Source organism: Barbus barbus (genome assembly GCF_936440315.1).
Source record: "Barbus barbus genome assembly, chromosome: 23".
Taxonomy (NCBI): Eukaryota; Metazoa; Chordata; class Actinopteri; order Cypriniformes; family Cyprinidae; genus Barbus; species Barbus barbus.
This window is the reverse complement of record NC_136751.1, coordinates 25,866,886-25,887,067: the sequence shown is the minus strand read 5'-3', so window position 1 is coordinate 25,887,067 and position 20,182 is coordinate 25,866,886. Positions and strand designations below refer to the sequence as shown.

At 35.7% G+C, this 20,182-nt stretch overlaps 1 protein-coding gene across 4 annotated transcripts; it reads left to right on the top strand.

The window, feature by feature from the left end:
• Nucleotides 1-626: 626 nt before the first annotated feature.
• On the top strand, nt 627-19,649 carry LOC306842516 (inosine-5'-monophosphate dehydrogenase 1a). Of its 4 annotated transcripts, none has more exons than XM_079373437.1 (16): nt 627-1,522; nt 5,330-5,428; nt 7,148-7,196; nt 9,321-9,422; nt 9,511-9,585; nt 9,726-9,932; nt 10,400-10,487; nt 10,570-10,769; nt 12,977-13,067; nt 13,218-13,313; nt 13,895-14,038; nt 14,160-14,304; nt 14,566-14,709; nt 16,050-16,133; nt 16,406-16,422; nt 17,722-19,649. In XM_079373437.1, exons 1-16 carry the CDS (start codon nt 1,290-1,292, stop codon nt 17,814-17,816), a joined length of 1,869 nt encoding a protein of 622 aa, XP_079229563.1. In that variant the 5' UTR covers nt 627-1,289; the 3' UTR covers nt 17,817-19,649. The 4 variants fall into 4 exon arrangements, with proteins under 4 accessions (XP_079229563.1, XP_079229564.1, XP_079229566.1 ...); XM_079373439.1 differs by lacking the exon at nt 627-1,522 and adding an exon at nt 4,630-4,875; XM_079373438.1 differs by lacking the exon at nt 16,406-16,422 and having other exon boundaries at nt 697-1,522; nt 17,722-19,642.
• The last annotated feature ends 533 nt before the right edge of the window (nt 19,650-20,182 follow it).

Here is a 20,182-nt window from a genome sequence, read left to right as displayed (position 1 = left end):
GGAGACTCAAACATACGTCAAGGGGATATGAAAACCTGGCTGACCTGTTGACAACGTAACATCCTACGACATAAACACCTATTTGTGTACCCATAACCCCTTTCTCCTCTCCCAAAACCTTCCCACAACATGCAGACATACACAAACCACACACCTTCAATCACAAGCTAATTGCCTTTTCCTCAAAATGAATAGGTAAACACAAGTGTCTGATGTAAGGAAGGACACTCGTTTACCTGTGCACACAAACAAGGGTGCACGGTTTTTGCCAGAGCACTTCTTGCAGAGCGTCAGCGTGTAATTAGCCCGTCAAGAGTCGTTTTCTGTTGCTCCAACCTGAAACCTCTCCAGGGTTGAGCACACTCCATCAGAGCACCCTGGGATTTGACTTTGTTTGTGAGAAAGGCGTTTCTAGGCTGTGTGCGCACATAGTGACAGAAGCGCATGCATGTACACGCACAACAATGAAAATGATGCCCAAAATAAACTGTTAACACATATTTTAATTGTCACAAACGCATGCTTTGCATAGCTACACAAAATCTCAAATGTGCACTGCAATGTTATAGTACCTTTGGAGAAACAAGAGGTGGGGCATGTAAAACTCATCCCTTGTCTTTCGCTCCATTAGTGAACACCATGCACCACAAGTTCCTCCCCCTGTTAAAGGACACACACAAACACACATGCACACTTAATGCCGCAATCCTCTTTGTAAAAGTGACGTGCTTCTGTCAGAAACAGAGCTTAGCTGAAGTGAAACAGGGAGAGAGAGAGAACCAGGCTCATTCAATTTCTGCTTGTCTGCCATCCGGTTAACTACTGTCTGAGGTTCTGTGATCTGGTTTTTCTTGCAGGTTGATCAGTGGGACTACGAAAAAGACATCCAACCAGATCTTAGAAGCTTCTCATTTTGGACATTTGAAATTTGGGATTGTCAGTTGCTGATCAAAATCTCAACTTCATTTACAGGTGACCTGCTTTGCACTCGCACAACTCTACAACTTCGGCCTGTGGTTTGGAAGATGCTAATAGCTTATTGGATACAAATCTAACAAATTGGATGCAAATCTAACTGAGGACTCCCATATCCAGCTCTTTTTGATTTTGTATTCTTTTAAACTTTGTGGAAGAGTTTGAATCCGAAGTCGAACCTGGTGTATGAGCTAACAGCTGTGACTGTGAGGTGGTCTCAGGCGAGGGGGTGAGACAGCAATCAGGTGTTTTTTTGGGGTTGGTTGGGGTCAAACAGAGCCACGGTGGAGGACGACCTGCTGGATTTCACTGATATGGATGGGCACGGGTATGACCGCTATGCAGATGGGGACAGGGACAGCTACCAGATTGATTACCGGCGTATTGTGGGGGACATGGAGCCGGCCAGGCCACGGATGTCTTTACGAGATTCGGATCATCACTTTCATGGCCCGTTTACACATAATACACTACACGGGCACGGGCACGAGACGGCTGCCCAGCGCTACAGTGCTACCCGAATACAGGCGGGATATGAACCAGAGAGGTGAGAACATAGTGTAGGTCTACTTATTAAGAATGAATGAATGAGCAGGTCTTGTTTTTTTTCCCTCAAGTATCTGATTTAACCATTCTAAGACACTGTACATCATATTTGATCACATTCAGTAAGGATGGACATATAAACACACAAATATACATTATGTCTATACCTATTATGTATACAAATACTGTAGTCCAAAAAAGTTGGATCAAAAAAGTTAATCAAATTTGTCCTAAGACAAGAATGCATTTTGGTTTTAGGACAACTTTGATGAAAGGTTTTGATCAACTTGAAATGTTGACTAGTGTATATAGGTGTGAAATATATGTATTTCATTTATTTACAAATTAACTTGTACTGTATATATCAACTCAAAATTATGTCTATACCCATTTTACACACACACACACACACACACACACACACACATGTTGGGTTTCCATGTTTTATGGGGACATCCCATAGGCGTAATGGTTTTTATACTGTACAATCTGTATGTGCTATTGCCCTACACCAACCCTACACCTAAACTTAGCCCTCACAGGAAACATGCTGCATTTTTAGATTTTCAAAAAACTTTATGCTGTATGATTTATAAGCTTGTTTCCTCATGGGGACCAAAAAATGTCCCCACAAGATTAAGATTTACTGGTATTACTATCCTTGTGGGGACATTTGGTCCCCAGGACGTGATGAATACCAGGTGCACACACACACACACACACACACACACACACACACACACATATATATATATATATATATAAAACATATGGTATATTATTCTTTCATTCAATTATATATTTGTACAATATACAATTACAATTATATATAAAGGTAAAAACAATGATGACCAACTAAATAATTTTGATTAATAATCTATTTGGACCCATTAATGCTGTTTTGGGAATAACTCATGTCGATTTGGTCCCCTTTTGTGTATATATGCGAGTCATTTCTTTATATTTTAAACTTGTGTTGTGTTGAAAATGTAGATGGAATAATAGCTGTGATTGAGTGAGAGAGAAGAAGGAGGGGTCTGTGTTGTGTCTGTGTTGACATTAATGAATCAGCATAATGATATATTTATAAACAAATAAACATTTTATTTAAGCATTTAATCGTCATTGAACAACTTTAAATGAATGAATTAATTGCAATTATACTAATTTTTAACAGTATATATGTATTTTTTTATCATTTAGAACCTATCAGAAGTGTGTTTGTGCTGTCTTCATTTTTAATAAATGCCATTTGTTTGATATTTTGTTACCTAACATGGTGACAGTCAGGTATCCAAATACTTTTTGGGTCCACTGTATAAGCATCAATCACATTCCTAAATAACAGTTGGGAATGTCCACAGCAACAGCCTGTGATGTTGATTTGACTCTCAGGATACGACACCTTTTCAGAAACCCCATGAGCTTTCAGCTGGATCTGGCATCACAGCTAGTTACTTCATCCCAGCTTTGACACCGACACCTGCGGCACAGGTGCTTTTCTAAGGGTCAAGCATGGGTCTCCCCCACCTCTGCTGTTGACACTTCTGCCCTCAGAGGTTAACTAGTAATTATCTGCCTCAGAACTGCAGATCTTCAGCTTAGCTCAAGCACCATGTGACTCTGAGAATGTAAGCCATGACCCATCAATCTGTAATGTGTCTGCATGCTCTTCAAAGCTCCGTACACATCTTCTGTGTTGTGCAGCATCTGAAATAAGCTCTGCTAACTGTGTCATGATTCATGAAGCTCGTTGCTGTAAAACATTAAAATTTAGAGGGACATTGTCATTTTTCCACCACCACATCTTTTCTCTTTCCCATTAGTGTCGGCTCTCTCGACAGATGAGAAGACAACTTTAACGAAGGATTACATTGATAGAGCACTCTTTAGGTCTAATCTGCAGTTTAGAGTATAATTCTCACTAGGAAAGAACAGCACGTCTGTGTATGTTGAGAGGGCAAGATTAAATGTCCATCAGGAATAGATTCAGCTGACGGCATAACCACTTATATGTTAAACAAGGCTTAAATGGTTAAAGTGATTTTATTGAATGTATGTGCTATTAAATTCTAGTGCAAAATGCATTTCCAATCCCATGTTGCAATCAAGACTTCATTAATCAATGTATGATTTTGCAGTTTGCAATCAATGATAAAAACCACTGTAGTCCACTGAGTTGTTAAATACAAAAATGCAACACTCTCAGGGAATTAAGTAATTTATGTATTTTGAAATGTAAGTTTTTATGCTCAGAAAATATAACCACCTGAAGATCTGGCATTAAAAAAGAAACTGGAATTTAGATAAAATATTATTTGATCATAATAGTTTTGTCTTATCAATTGGTTTGTTCCTTTTTTTGATTTAAGTAAATAAATACATAATAAATACATATGCATGCAAAAGTACAGACTTAATATAGGCTAGTAAATATAGAAATGAAAATGACCAAAATAAGATCAAATAAATTTGAGATAAAATTAAAAAATGAAGCAATATAATAATACAATAAATTATTATATCTCAACAAAAAATATTGCATCCTTTAATAAAATAAATTGAAAGACAGCACAGGTTTCGCTTCAAATAACAGGTTCCAGAAAATTTATAAATACATTAAAAGAAAGAAAGCCTATATCGCTGTTTATTACGGGTTTTCATGTTTAGTTTGATAAATATTAACAATATATTTTTTATAATATTTATTGTAATTGCATGTGTCCCAATTCGGCGTGTTGCAGGCCTTTTGCTCATAAAAAGTATGAATTGAACACGTTCAATTCAAAAACATGTTCTGTTCGTGAACCCATTTTTCAGATCGATCTTATGCATCTGAATAATCGAAAAGATTCGACTCAAAAGAACGATTTGTTTACTTCTGTCAGAGTTCGGTTTCTCGATACTTACCTGTTTCACTGAAATCTCTCAGGTCTTACGAACATTGCATGCGTTAAATCGTTAAAAGTGGCATAGCCTATGTAAACCCAGAGATATTAAAAAATAAATAAACAAAATAATTACTGACTCCCAGAATACGTGCAAAAACAGGTTTGGGGAGTGTTTAGCTCAACCTTTCCTGTTCCCTTTCCAAGCGTTAAACTGAGCAGGCATCATGTGACTTCAGTTCACACGGTTGATGGTCTCTGGACTCACGGCTGCGCGTCTCACCATGAGACCCTCCATCCAGAGCAGCCTCAGCCTCCTCAGAACGCTGCTGCACGGGATGAGAGACTGCTGATCCCCGCATTGATCTCTAATGCACTTTAATACAGCTGTCATCGTGTGAGATACTGTACATGACGGTGTATATTCAGCAGAAGGAAGTGTGTTCATAACACGTAACTCGAAATTGTAAGTGGATTCCTCTTTGTTTTTCTATTTAACGCGCTTATAAACGTATAAGAATGAGCAGCAGGTTATCTGCCCAGACAATTGTCTTTTTAAATACTTCTCATTTTGAATTTATTTGTATTTTTGACATTTATCTCGCCATTGTTCCTGTATTTACTTCTGTGTATTTAGCAGACGCCTTTATCCAGTGTGTGTGTGTATATATATATATATATATATATATATATATATATATATATATATATATATATATACACTGCAGGACATTGTTGTTTTTTGGCATGTCATATCATTATAACATGCAATCCCTCTCTGTAAAGGTGTTTTAAAGTTGTTACATTAGTTTATAGGTACAACATTGTTTGTATGCACCATCATGCAGCACATTTTGTTTGTGGATGGTTAAAGTTGAAACCAAATTTCATGTTACAAACTCTCTTTTGTATATTTGTAGCATGGCTGATTACCTTATCAGCGGTGGAACTGGGTACGTTCCAGAGGATGGACTCACTGCCCAGCAGCTCTTTGCCATCGGTGATGGTCTCACATACAAGTAAGTCAAGGATCATGTGCACAAAAACCTTTTCTAGACGCCCTGCCTTGTTATCAGACACATCGACTGACATGGACAGCACAATCACCCTGGCACACACACACATGCACTCTAGGTAGGCATCTTTCTGGACATCTGTCAGTGAGATGGCTCTCAGCTCCATGGCAACCCTCTGTGCATCTCCATAGCAACGGGGAGCTCAAGTGCTCAGTCCCAGTCCATGCAGCCCGTGTTTATGGGACAATGCAAAACCAGAGTGCATGTGTGGTCCCTTTTGTCCCTGCTTGCTCAACATGTGCTTTAGTATCAATTAGAAATGCAGAATGTTTTATGAACGGTATATTTTACACCAGTGCATTAAATGATCTTGTGTTTGTGTGTGAATATGAACGTGTTTATGCTTTCCCAGCCTTATGAAAACTTGTTAGCAGAGCAGTGGTCTCTGCTTCTATTTTTGTCATGCTGGCTGGAGTGTTTAATCTGGTCTAATGGAGGTTTTATGAGCGTTAGGCCACATGGGGTGGGACACTGAACAGTGCCTTCTCACACATCCTCCTGAGACAGACAAATCCGGTCCCATTTTTCCTGTATCAAAACATTATCATGCTTTAAAGTGAGGGATATCATTTAACACTTTCTATTTGTAGCCCTGAAACAATAACAGTGCTTTTAAGCAAAGTTAGGTTCTAGCAACACTGATAACATGCTTTTGTATATCAAGTTTTGGGTACCACTTTAAGTTCGGGGTCAGATTGTTTAATACTTTTACTCACCAAGGAGACATTAAATTGTCACGTGACTAAACCTAAATCTCTTTTTTTTATTTGCACACATTTTTGCAGTATAGTACCACTGCATTAGAAAGAGGCTATGTGTTTGTGCGTGTGACATCGGTGACACGGTTAAGAACATTAACAGGACGTCTCCGTATGCCACATCTTAAGTAGATTATATAACTCCTCTTGACAGGACTAGAGACATACTGTACTCATGCAAGTTTATCATTTGTGGCTTCTTAAAGTATTAATGCTACAAGCACACATTCATTTGCTCATGCAATTTTTAAGTGTTTTTGAAAGAAGTCTCTTATGCTAACCAAGGCTGCATTTATTTGATAAAAAAACAGAATTATTGTGAAATATTATTACAATTTAAAATAACTGCTTTCTGTTTTAATATATTTTTAAATGCAATTTATTTCTGTGATTCAAAGCTAAATTTTTCAGCATCATTACTCCAGTCTTCAGTGTCACGTGATCTTTCAGAAATCATTCTAATATGCTGATTTGCTGCTCAAGAAACATTTATTATAACTATCAGTGTTGACAGTGGTTGTTCTGCTTAATTTTGTTGAAACATGATACATTTTTTCTTTGATGAATTGAAAGTTCAAAAGAATTGCAGTCATTTGAAATAGCAGTCTTTTGTGACATTAAAAATGATTTTTATTGATTTTAAGAAAAAAAAAACTTTCAAATGGTAGTGTTTAGTGTAGTCGGATACATTGCTGTCATATTTGCATAAACTAGCCATAATAATACCGAAATTCTGAATCAAACGTGGTTTGTTTTATGCTTGCTTTAGAGTGGTTCTCCTGTTTTTGACACTGATTTGAGTGTGTGTTTAAGCATTTTGTAATTTTGATAATGTTCTGTTTCATAAATTGCTGATCTAAAGGTCATTGTTGTCTAACTCTGCCATCTGCCCTTCCTCATTCAGTGATTTCCTCATACTGCCTGGCTTCATTGACTTCACATCTGATGAAGTGGTGAGTACCAACATTTATCAGAGGTTATCAACAAATGGGTGGAACAGACCACAAAAGCTCTTGTATTAGTAAATAGTTTTAGTTCAGAGGATCATTTCTGATCACATGAATCAACTCAGATGCTAAGTTGATGGAAAAGGAGCTGTTTAACTATCAGTGAGGTGGAAGATCTGCAAAGGACTGTGTTTGTGTGGATGAGAGGTTAACATGGCTGTGTTAGCATCCACACAGTCCCTGGTGTTCTGGGCATGTTGTCACAAGCAGTGAAGCTCAGGTGTTTGTGTGAGACACAGAGAGACCAGGATGACACTAATATCAGTCCTGGAACACATGTTTAATTAAAGATGGAGCAAATTCTCTTTCCTGGGATATATTTTAAGCCAATGATTTAGTTAAACAAGGAATCAGTTGAACTTAATAGATACTATTTCAACTTATTTTGTTGAAAATCTCATGTGTTTTGGTTTAAGGTGGTGGTCTGTTTTTTTTTTGACTAGGGCAGATAGGTTAGTTTCCTGCAGATGTGAACGCAAGTACACAACAGTGTTTGTGTTTTCTTTGAACACTTCTGAGATTACGCTGAGCTGAGGTTAATGATGGGACACAGGTGTTAGAGAGAAAGAAGAAAAATAAGATGTGACAGTGTCTACAGTTTGATGAGGTCAACTTGTGTGACTGAGTCAGTGTTATTTTAGTAATATTTGTATATAATTATAGTATTTATTATAGCGCTGTCAAACGATTAATCACAATTAATCCAAGATATCAAAAAAAAAATCTATCTATCTATCTATCTATCTATCTATCTATCTATCTATCTATCTATCTATCTATCTATCTATCTATCTATCTATCTATCTATCTATCTATCTATCTATCTATCTATCTATCTACACACATGCATGTATATATATTTAAGAAAAATTTTGAATATATAAAACATTTATATATAATATCAATTATATATATACATGTACATATTTTTAAAAATATACATGCATATATACATGTGTGTATTCATATATGCATAATAAATATACACAGCACACACATATATGTGACCCTGGACCACAAAACCAGTCTTAAGTCACTGGGGTATAATTGTAGCAATAGCCAAAAATACATTGCATCAAAATATGCATTTTTCAATCATTAGGATATTAAGTAAAGATCATGTTCCATGAAGATATTTAGTAAATTTCTTACCATAAATATATCAAAACTTAATTTTTTATTAATAATATGCATTGCTAAGAACTTAATTTGGACAACTTTAAAGGCGATTTTTATCAATATTTTGATTTATTTTTCCGATTCCAGATTTTCAAATAGTTGTATCTCAGCCAAATATTGTCCGATCCTAACAAACCAAACATCAATGGAAAGCTTCTTTAATTATTCAGCGTTCAGATGATGTATAAATCTCAATTTCAAAAAATTTACACTTAAGACTGGTTTTGTGGTCCAGGGTCACATATTATGCAAACAAAACTTTTATTTTGAATGATTTCAAAGATTCGTTCGTGCTAATTTACTAATATATTTTAATTACAGCCTTTATTTATTTTTTTAATTTACGTTTGTCATTGTTATGTGTTTATGTCGTTTATTTTTTTCTTTTAATATTTCTATTTAGCTATATTTTATCATTTCATTCTTTTAATTAAAAGAATTAGAAATAGATTTAAAATAGACATTTTTGTAACATTACGAATGTATTTACTGTCACTTTTGATCAGCGTAATGCATTATATATCATTAAAGTATTTAATATTTTCAATTAGCTTAGATTTTTATTTCTTTTGATTTTAAGTTTCTGTTTTTCATTTGATAATTTTACTTCAGCTTTATTTCAATTAACAATTTGTCATAGTGTTAGTTTTACTTAACAATAACAACACTGTTCTGTGTACTGTAAATGTTTTCTGTAAAGAAATCATTCACTCAGAAAACTAGATTTTTTATTATTTTCCTACCCTTATGCTGTTCTAAACCTGTATGATTTTATGACAAAAGGTCATTTTTACTTGCACCTAAGTAGCGTACTTAAGTTGAGCTCTTAAAATGACCAAAGGTTATTTATCCCCCTCTGATTGTTTTTGTAACGGTCTTGTGTTATCATAGGATTTGACATCTGCCCTGACCCGCAAGATAACCCTGAAGACGCCACTCATTTCCTCTCCCATGGACACAGTCACAGAGTCCTCCATGGCCATCGCTATGGCTGTAAGTAACACTCACAGAAACGTTATATATCAGCACTTGTACTGAATCCTAATTGCTTTTCCATTTCATCCACTGGTTTTTCCCATAGCTCATGGGTGGAATAGGAATTATTCATCACAACTGCACACCTGAGTTCCAGGCCAACGAGGTCCGGAAAGTCAAGGTCAGTCACATGAGATTTTGAGGAATTAAAAAAAAAGTGTATTTTGTAAGTCTGGTGAGCTGTAGATTCCTGATATAGGTTCCAGATATAATGAAAACTACCTATAATTAATATGTTTTGTGTATCTGTCATATTGGAAGAAATTTGAGCAGGGCTTCATTACGGACCCTGTAGTGATGAGTCCACGGCACACGGTTGGCGATGTGTTTGAAGCAAAGGTACGGCACGGTTTCTCCGGCATCCCAGTTACAGAAACCGGCAAGATGGGCAGCAAGCTGGTGGGCATCGTTACGTCAAGAGACATCGACTTCCTGTCAGAGAAAGATTACGATAGGCCGCTGGAGGAGGTTTGTGATTTGAAGTTTCTGAATTCGAATTTAATTCTTTAATAATTTGAAGTTTGATTCTAATTTAAGTGATGTTTCATAATCAAAGTATTCATTTAACTTCCATAAAGTTATAAAAAAAATAGAAAATAGTTATTTTAAATTGTAAAAATATATCATAATGTGTTTACTGTAGTTTTGATCAAATAAATGCAGCCTTGGTGAGCACATGGGGCTTCTTTAAAAAACATTTTGACCCCAAACATTTGAACAGTGTATATAAAAGAATATCAAAACTATTTATTTTAAATATTTTTTAATAAAAAAAAAAAAACATTGATCACTGATGAATCATTCTCAATAAAACCAGTTACTTTTATTAAGAAAATAAACAATTCAACATTTTTGTTGTCCTTAAACACTCATAATAATCATTAATGCTACTAATATGCATGAATGATAGTTCTGAAATTTGTTAAATCCTCCAGGCAATGACAAAACGAGAGGATTTAGTGGTTGCTCCAGCAGGGGTAACGTTAAAAGAGGCAAATGACATCTTACAGCGCAGTAAAAAAGGTATGAGCCTCAACTTCAGTCCTGTTTATGTTGTGATGTTTTGCAGAAACTTGCTGATCACATTCCTGTTTTTCTCTCTCAGGTAAACTGCCTATAGTGAATGACAGCGATGAGCTTGTAGCTATAATAGCTCGTACCGATTTGAAGAAGAACAGAGACTATCCTCTAGCCTCCAAAGACTCTCGCAAACAGCTGCTGTGTGGCGCTGCCATTGGCACCCGAGAGGATGACAAGTACCGGCTAGACTTGCTCATGCAGGCCGGAGTGGACGTGATAGTTCTGGTGGGTCCTAAGGGGAATAGGATGACATTAAACTTTAGCAGAACACAGTCCTGTTTCTGGAGATCTAGCCTTTTGCATCGCTTTTGCTGCATTCCATTGAAATTTAAATTTGGACAGAAACAACAGAACTTCTCTTGCAAAATTCCATCATTTGTTCTGCCAAGCTGCAAACACCCGGGATAGATTATTCATGCTCAAGCCATCCAAGATGAGTTTGTTTCGTCATCAGAAAAGAAATTTAGCATTACATACTCACCATTGGATCCTGTGAATGGGTGCCGTCAGAAGAGAGTCCAAAACATCACAATAATCCACAAGTAATCCCCACGACACCAGTTTGGGTGACCTTTTCACTGGAGAAAGCAATACTATTAGTAGACAACTAGCAGTCCTTTGAGTGCCGGAAACAATGGTTTGAAGTTAAAAACATCTTAATGATGAATTTGTTTCTTACAAACGTGCAGCTTTTAACTTCACAAGACATTAAATGATGTCATGACTGGAGTCATGTGGATTACTTGTGGATTATTGTGATGTTTTTAACAACTGTTTGGACTCTAATTCTGACGGCACCCATTCACTGCAGAGCATCCATTGGTGAGCAAGTAATGTAATGCTCAATTTATCCAAATCTGTTCTGATGAAGAAACAACTCATCTACATCTTGGATGGCCTGAGGGTGAGTACGTTTTGAGTGAATTTTCATTTTTAGGTGAGCCATTCCTTGGTAATCTAAAAAATGCATCAGCGAGTCAAATTTCCAACATGACAAAAGAAAACCTTTAGCAACAAACCTGTTTAACAAGCAGAGACAAATGTGTCAAACCTGGTAAATAACCCTCTCTATAATCATACACCTGCAGAAAACATGCAGTGGAGACTTTTGTTTACGGTCAAACACCTGCAAAGTTAAAAATAACATTTCCATTTTATTTCTTTGTTCCATGGGTTGGGTAGTGGTGGAATGCAGCATTAGCATGTTTTCACACTTGAGTTTTTCAGTGGTAAACTGTATTGGGCCAAAGGTAGTTTGAATTACACAAACAAGAAAATAAAAACGAAATGGGGATGCTTTGCGCTCGCAATGTAGAGGCCACGTTTAGAGAGTTTGTATTAAAGGGATAGTTAACCATAAATGAATATTCTGTTATTAGTTACTCACCCTCATGTCTTCCCAAACCCGTAAGTCCTTCGTTCATCTTCGGAAAACAAATTAAGATATCTCTGATGGAATCTGAGAGCTCTCTGCCCCTCCATAGAAAGCAAGGATATTACCACGATCAACGATCAACGTAGCAAGGACATCGGTATAATAGTCCATGTAACATCAGGGGTTTATTGAGGGTCAGAGAGCTCTCAGATTCATACGTGACACCTCTTCTGGAGACGGGGCAGGAATATGCAGCTCATTTGCATTTAAAGCCATACACTCCAAAACAGCTCTTTTTTAGACACACCCCAAAAATGACATTTTCCAGCTGTTATAATAAATGACCTGTTGGGTATTTTGGGCTGAAACTTCACAGACACATTCTGGGGACACCCAAGATCAGTATTGCATGTTGTAAAAAGGGCATAATAGGTGCATTCTTGCTGAATAAAAGTACTAATTTTTTGCTGACCCTATAACTTTTGAACGGTAGTGTACCATCTACTCCACTTATAAAGGTTTGGATTTTGTATACTTTCAAGTGTCAAGTGATTAATCTATGATGTTTAGATTCTGTGTTGGTCAAATAATTTTGTAGGTCAGACTTAATATGCAGCAACAGGAGTTTGTTGTTGTTGTTGCCAAATATTGACGGCTTTGTCTGAACAAAGGATGATGTCATTGCTTGCAAATGACAGTTAAAATTTTATTTATGTGCAAAGATGTAACGTACTGTCACACCTTTGGGCCACATCTTTAATCAAACACACCTGTACCAGCTAATCAAGTTCTTTGATTTCACTGGGAAATGAATTGGGGTGGAACCTAAAGTCTACAGGACTGCAGAATAGAGTTGCATCAACCATTAATTCCTTATGTGAAAAACTAAATTAAAATAGTATTGCATAAAGTTAAAGAAGTCTTTTACAATTTCCAAAGTTGGTCTCAGACAGCAAAACTGGGGCCAAAATCACAGTATAGCCTACACAAAATGTTGTTCCTTTTAGCTTCTGAAGCCTACATGATATGTGATGTTTTTTCTGTTATTCTGTCTCAGGACTCTTCTCAGGGGAACTCAGTGTTTCAGATCAGTATGATCAACTACATCAAACAGAAATACCCAGAACTACAAGTGGTGGGAGGAAACGGTAAGACTTTTTTTGCCCTATGTGTGGTTCTTTTCTGTATAATGTGAGGATCGAGTGATATTAGACACATGGATGCATGGACCTACAGTTGTTTTCCAAATCGAGTAATAGTTTATTATTTGTGTTTTATTCTCTTTCTCTTGTATACAGTGGTGACTGCTGCTCAAGCAAAGAATCTTATAGATGCCGGTGTTGATGCTTTACGAGTGGGCATGGGCTGTGGATCCATCTGCATCACACAGGAAGGTATGTGTGAGTTTTTGCCTGACTTTGGAGGACAAACTTGCTGTGGAAAAGTTAGCTAAATGTGAAACAAACTTGAGGACACACTTTAAAGGAAAAATGGTGTCTTAATTCACTTCTGAAAATGAAAAAAGAAACTATTTTGGGGATAGCAATTATCATTTTAGTTTTTATTATATTTCTTTAATTTTAATTACAATAAAATAATACGAATTACCTATTTATGTAGCGATGTAAATGCGTGTATGTAGACATACTTAAAAGGAAACATTTTCCTATAATCATGTCTGAAAATGGATTAAAAATTATTTTTGGACTTTTGGGATTTTATTTTATTTTACTTTTATTTTATGAACAAGAAAAAAAATAGGAATGACTTATTTATATAGCAATGTAAACGTGTATAAATGGTAAAAAAAAATGGTACTTTTATTCATGTCTAAAAATGCCAAAAGTTTTATTTAAGAGTTAGGGTTTTGGGGATAACACTTATCATTTTATTTTATTTTTAAGAACAGGAGCCATTTAATTAGATGTTATATAGCCATGTAAACATGTGTACGTGTTGTGTGTATATCATATAGTGATGGCGTGTGGGAGACCGCAGGGCACATCTGTGTATAAGGTGGCTGAATACGCCCGCCGTTTTGGGGTTCCGGTCATTGCAGACGGTGGCATCCAGACAGTTGGGCACGTTGTCAAAGCCCTTGCGTTGGGAGCTTCCACAGGTGTGTGTTTTTCTGGGTGATTTGCCTGAATGATCATTGTTATTAATGGCTGGGATTTGTTTGCCTACATTTCACTGTCTGTGTCAGACCGTGCCCTTCCCTTCTGCCTGTTTTGTTTCAGTGATGATGGGGTCATTGTTAGCGGCAACCACAGAAGCGCCCGGTGAGTATTTTTTCTCAGATGGCGTACGACTGAAGAAGTACCGTGGCATGGGCTCTTTGGACGCCATGGAGAAAAACAACAGCAGTCAGAAACGTTACTTTAGGTAAACTCTTAAACTCAGGTGACCTCGTGCACATAAAGACAACATTGGGTGTATTAATCTCACATATGCTCTTCACTGATTTGATAGTTTATAGCAACAATTCAAATTTGATATTTTTAGAGTCTAGGTTCAAAACAAGGTTAAAACAATAAAATATCCACACAATTGTAATTAAAAAAGTGAAAATAAATGATGAAAAATCATAGTAGTGTTTTGTATGCAGGATATAATGGGTTGTGTGTATATGTGTGTGTTTTCCAGTGAAGGTGATAAAGTGAAGGTGGCTCAGGGAGTCTCTGGCTCAGTTCAGGATAAAGGCTCGATACACAAATTTGTTCCTTACCTCATCACTGGAATTCAACATGGCTGCCAGGATATCGGTGCAAAGAGCTTGTCCATTCTGCGGTAAGTGTGTCATTTTCCTTTTATAGACATCTGAAAAGCTTGACAAAATACTAAAATACTAGCAATTTTGTGACTTTGAATTCATATTTATTAGATTTGATTCCATATCTTATCTTTGGTAATATCTGCTGTATTCTAGGTGCTTTTAGAAATACGCTAGCAGCTAGTTAACTAAATGAGCTTTTAGCAGATATACACGTATAAGTCTTTCTTTCTAGACCAATGGACCAAATTTTTATCACATATGTGACCCTGGACCACAAAACCAGTCTTAAGTGTCAATTTTTCGAAACAAATAAGCTTTCCATTGATGTATGGTTTGTTAGGATCAGACAATATTTGGTCGAGATACAACTATTTGAAAATCTGGAATCTGAGGGTGCAAAAAAATCTAAATATTGAGAAAATCACCTTTAAAGTTGTCCAAATGAAGTTCTTAACAATGCATATTACTAATCAAAAATGAAGTTTTGATATATTTACGGTAAGAAATGTACAAAATATCTCCATGAAACATGATCTTTACTTAATATTCTAATGATTTTTGGCATAAAAGAAAAATTTATCATTTTGTCCCATACAGTGTATTTTTGGCTATTGCTACAAATATACCCCAGCGACTTAAGACTGGTTTTGTGGTCCAGGGTCACTACCGGTCAAAAGTTTGCATTTTAAATGTTTTTAGAAGACATCACCAACTCAACAAGGCTGTATTTATTTGATAAAAGTACAGTAAAAACAGTAATATTGTGAAACATTTTCTAAAATAGAATGTTTTCTATTTTAATATATTTAAAATTGTAATTTAATCCAAAGCATTGACAATAATAAGAGCCATTATTAATAGTTAATCTCCAACAAAAATTGTGAAAATTTAGCTTTGTCATCAGAGGAATATATAAAAAAAAAAATGTATTGTAATATTTCACAATATTAATATTTTTTATTCTTGGTGCGTATACTTAGTAGATTTACAAGGTAAAATTACAAGGTCTTAATTATTACAAAATTTTGGCCGGCAGTTTTTTCTTCTGGAAAAAAAATTAACTAAAAATATTATACTCATTCTGCACTAAACTAATTTTTGTTCAATAATTCTCTCTAGAAAAAGAATATTGCCTTTCCTTTCCTACATTCAACTAGCAGTATATAGTAGTAAATGATGGGTGAAAAAAAAAATGCTAGGACAGGAAGATATTAAGGAAAAATAAGAACATAGAAAAAGTGGAGGAAATATTTTTTCGACTCGACTTTCTAAAAGAAAACGTCAACATAAAAAATAATGTAGTTTTTTTTTTTTTTACCTACACCTGTGTAAGTCTCACCTGCGTTACATATAGATCGATGATGTACTCTGGAGAGCTGAAGTTTGAGAAGAGGACCATGTCTGCTCAGGTTGAGGGCGGAGTTCATGGACTTCATTCGTAAGTCTCCGCCCACTCATTTAACCCCACCCACTTGCCCTAACACCGTGTTTCTTTCCTCACAGCACATACCCTCAAAAACTAGCTGCGAACACATTTCACGTCATTAGAATTCTTGTGGTTCACATAATACTAAAAGTTTAGCAATCCCCCCCGTTTTTTTGAAGTTCCTCTCAGAGACCCCCAGCCCATCCTTTCTTACATTGTCATGGAAAAGTAGAGTTTACATGTGAAAATGTCTTCTCTTCCTTTCTCTTATGCTGTCATCATAGATATTCTTTTGTGCCATGTAAGTATAATAGCGTCTCATGTCTTTTATAATAGCGTTAAGTTCTGGTGGAGGGGATTGTGTTGTAAACAGGAGTAAGGTCTGGGCTCTTTAGTGGGCATTGAGACTATTTTAGTTTCCTCTTACTGTTGTATCATGTAGACAAACCTAGTGTCCACTATCCCAGTGCTGTGGTTGTGTACTCGTAATACTATCCCACTCATACTTTTAAAAGTATAGTTTAACCAAAAATTACAGTTCTGTCATCATTTATCCACTCGAAAATTTCAGAGCTTTTTTTTTCCATGAAAAAGACCATGAAAGTACACTAACATTCAAAAGTTGGGGTCAGCGGGATTTTTTTATTTTAGGAAGTCTCTTATGCTCACCAAGACTGTTTTTTTTTTTTTTTTTTTTTTTTAAATGACAACTTTATATTTAAATATATTTTAAAATGTAATTTATTCAGGTGATGCAAAACTGTAAAAAAAAAAAATTCAGCATCACATGATCCTTCAGAAATCATTCTAAAATGCTGGTAATCATTATTAATGATAAAAAGGGTTGTGCTGCCTAATGTATTAGATACATTTTTCAAGATTCTTTGATGATTACAAAGTAAAAAAAAAAAAAAAACAGCATTTATTTGAAATAGAAATCTTTTGTAACATTATAAATGTCTTTATCTGTCACTTTTGATCAGTTTCATGCATCCTTGCTGAATAAAAGTATACACACACACACACACACACACACACATATACATAGTATTATCTCAGTGTATATATACTAAGTAGTACTGTATCTTAGTATACATACATGCATATATATATATATATATATATATATATATATATATATATATATATATATAAATAATACTGACCTGAAACTTTTGAATGGTAGTGCATCATAAAAGTAATCCATATGACTTGGCACTATATTTCATATCTTCTGGAGCCATATAATGGTTAATAGTAGTTTAATAGTTATTTAAACGTGACACTAGATTTGACATCTTTAAAAGCCATTGATTCTCATGCATCTCATAACCGATGACAGTATGCATGTTTCAATATTTGGATGCACAAATTATATTTGAGACTGAGTAATGTCTTAAATTGTAGTCTGTTTATTGCTGAAAGGCACTTTTATGATACTTTCATGCTGCTTTTTTATTTTCATTTTTGGGGCGAACTGTTCCTTTAATTGGTTATGCTGACATGTTTGTAAAAACCTTTCATTTAATAATTGAATCAATATAATGCAATGAATGTGACTTCATTTATAAAGGCTGTGTTGTTTTGCTTTCCTCGGCAGTTACGAGAAGCGGTTATATTGAGCCAGGCAGCAGGGGGCATCCGAGGGCTGGACCCAATGTCCCGTCACCAGCCGTCACTAAACACAGCAGCTGAAAGTGATTTCTGCTATCCTCAACCCCTTTATCCTTTTCCCTAGTGGCTCTTGACTTTAGATAAACATTAAAATGAAAAAACTGTCTGATTGTAATAAAAGCCAGCAACAGTAATGAATGTAGTATGGACTTTCTTGTTTAGATTTTTTATTTTGTTCGTGCTTTCCTGTAAGAAATTAGACTTGGCACTAGAGATATTATTTTTAAAATCCTATGAATCTGAAATATGAGGATGCTACTTCTGTTTATGTAAAGAGAGAGTATGAACATTTATGATCTATGTGGGTATGTTTTTCCAGACTGTTTTGCTGGTTCATTGTAATTCATATTGTCTGTTATTTTAATAGTAACAATATTTTTGTGACCATCGTGGTATATGACGTAACCATGTGCATACTGCATTGCCATTAGAGTGTTATGAGTTCAGTTTTGGTGTAATCTAAGAAATGCATTTGTTTTCTTTATTTTTCCACTAGGGCAGGTTTACAGACTGCTTGTGTCACGATGCTTTTCAGATCATCACTAGAATGATATTTTATGGACCAGATTATGAGTATCAGCCTTAAAATCAGGTATTCTGTACTGTTACTCGCCTTACACTAGTCAATAATGCACACCGACATTAGAGACACTCATTCCTTAAAGTTTATTTAACAGTTTCACACACTTGCATCATTTAACTACGAAGCATTTACATATATCAAACATTTTACAGTATAAAAAAGGTCTGAATTGAAGGACAGTCAAAAGCATTTGCTGTAAAAGTGACACTTTCAACTTTGGGCACCATTTGGTAGTTTGTGTTGTCATTCTGAATATAATAGAGTTTATAGAATAAAGAATGAGTTTTATAGATTGTGTTTCTTATTTTGTTCCTGTAGTGTCAGTTTGCATACTTGGCGTAAATATTTTAGATGTTAATATACACTTTTATAAACAATAGCATAAAGAGCAATGCAATTCAGAGCATTAAATTGACATGTAGAAGTCATCGGATCATTTACTAGTCACAGAAAGAAAATGCACATCTCAAACATTTGAAAAAAAGAGAGAAGCAAGAGTGAGACAATCTTAAAGTCTTTGTGATGAGCTCCTGCTGTCAGTCATACAGATGTGCAAAAGATGACAAATGCACAAGCTGTCAAAACTTTGTTGTTACATCTCTATGGCCAACAGAAGGCAGTATTTGTACAGCGGAATGGCTGTGAGGGATTATGGGTACAAGATAGAATAGATCTTTATTAAGCACTAAATGTAATGCAATAACAGTAGTACTAAAATGCCAAGCGTTCCATACATACAACAGCTAATTAGCATGGTTTTCATGGTTATCTTCAGGCAGCCTTTTGCTAAATATGTCTTTTCCCATAAGTATATGCTCCAACAGAACACCCAGGTCTCATTCCAGAACAAAATGTTACAAAAGTGACAGTGCTGCCACAAATAAGTGGGTTAACACCAATGATAGTGCTGCATTAAAATGCTAAATGGTTCTAGAGAATGTGTCTCTATACTGTACATCTGACTGTAATGTTGCCAAATGAGTGTTTAGGTGATCTGTGTTGCAAGAGCAAAACCAAAAGAAATATCATCATAAAACATGATCATAAGTGCTAGCTTTATTGCTGAAAGGTACACAAAAGCCTCCTGTACAGTAGTTTATTTTTTAAAGTCCTTTGATCAAACCAAGCATTTTCAACAAGATTTGTCAAATGTGAGAAGTGGATTTAGGAGGATTTCTCTTCGTTGATAGAGAACATCAGTCACTCAGAGGTTGTAGGTTGCTGTTTTGTCCATGTCATGTCTGCTAAAATAAAACATTTCTTTCCATTCAAACAGAATGCATCAACAGCAAATTCTTCTCCACGTGTATGTCAAGAAAAGTTCTGTAAACTGTTAGGGTTGAAGTTACTTAAAAGTGTTATAGGTCAGGGTTGGGCAACTTCGGTCCTAGAGAGGGCAGTGTCCTGCAGAGTTTAGCTCCAACCCTAATCAAATACACCTACTGGTAGCTTTATAGTGATTTTGAAGACACTGATTAGCTTTTTCAGATGTTTGATTAGGATTGGGGTTAAACTCTGCAGGACAGTGGGCCTCCAGGACCGAAGTTGCCCAGCCCTGTGTTAGGTTAAACCAGGGGTATCCAATCCTGCTTCTGGAGGGTCACCTTTAGCAGATTTAGGTCTAGCCCTAATTGAACATACCTGAACTAGCTGATCAAGGTCTTCAGGATCACTAGAAAATTACAAGCAGGTATTTCAGAGATAAACTGTGCTGGAAGGTGGACCTTCAAAGAGCACACCTTGACATCCCTGGGTTAAACGTTAAACTTGAAAATATTAAGGTTAATTCTGCAGGTAAGTACAA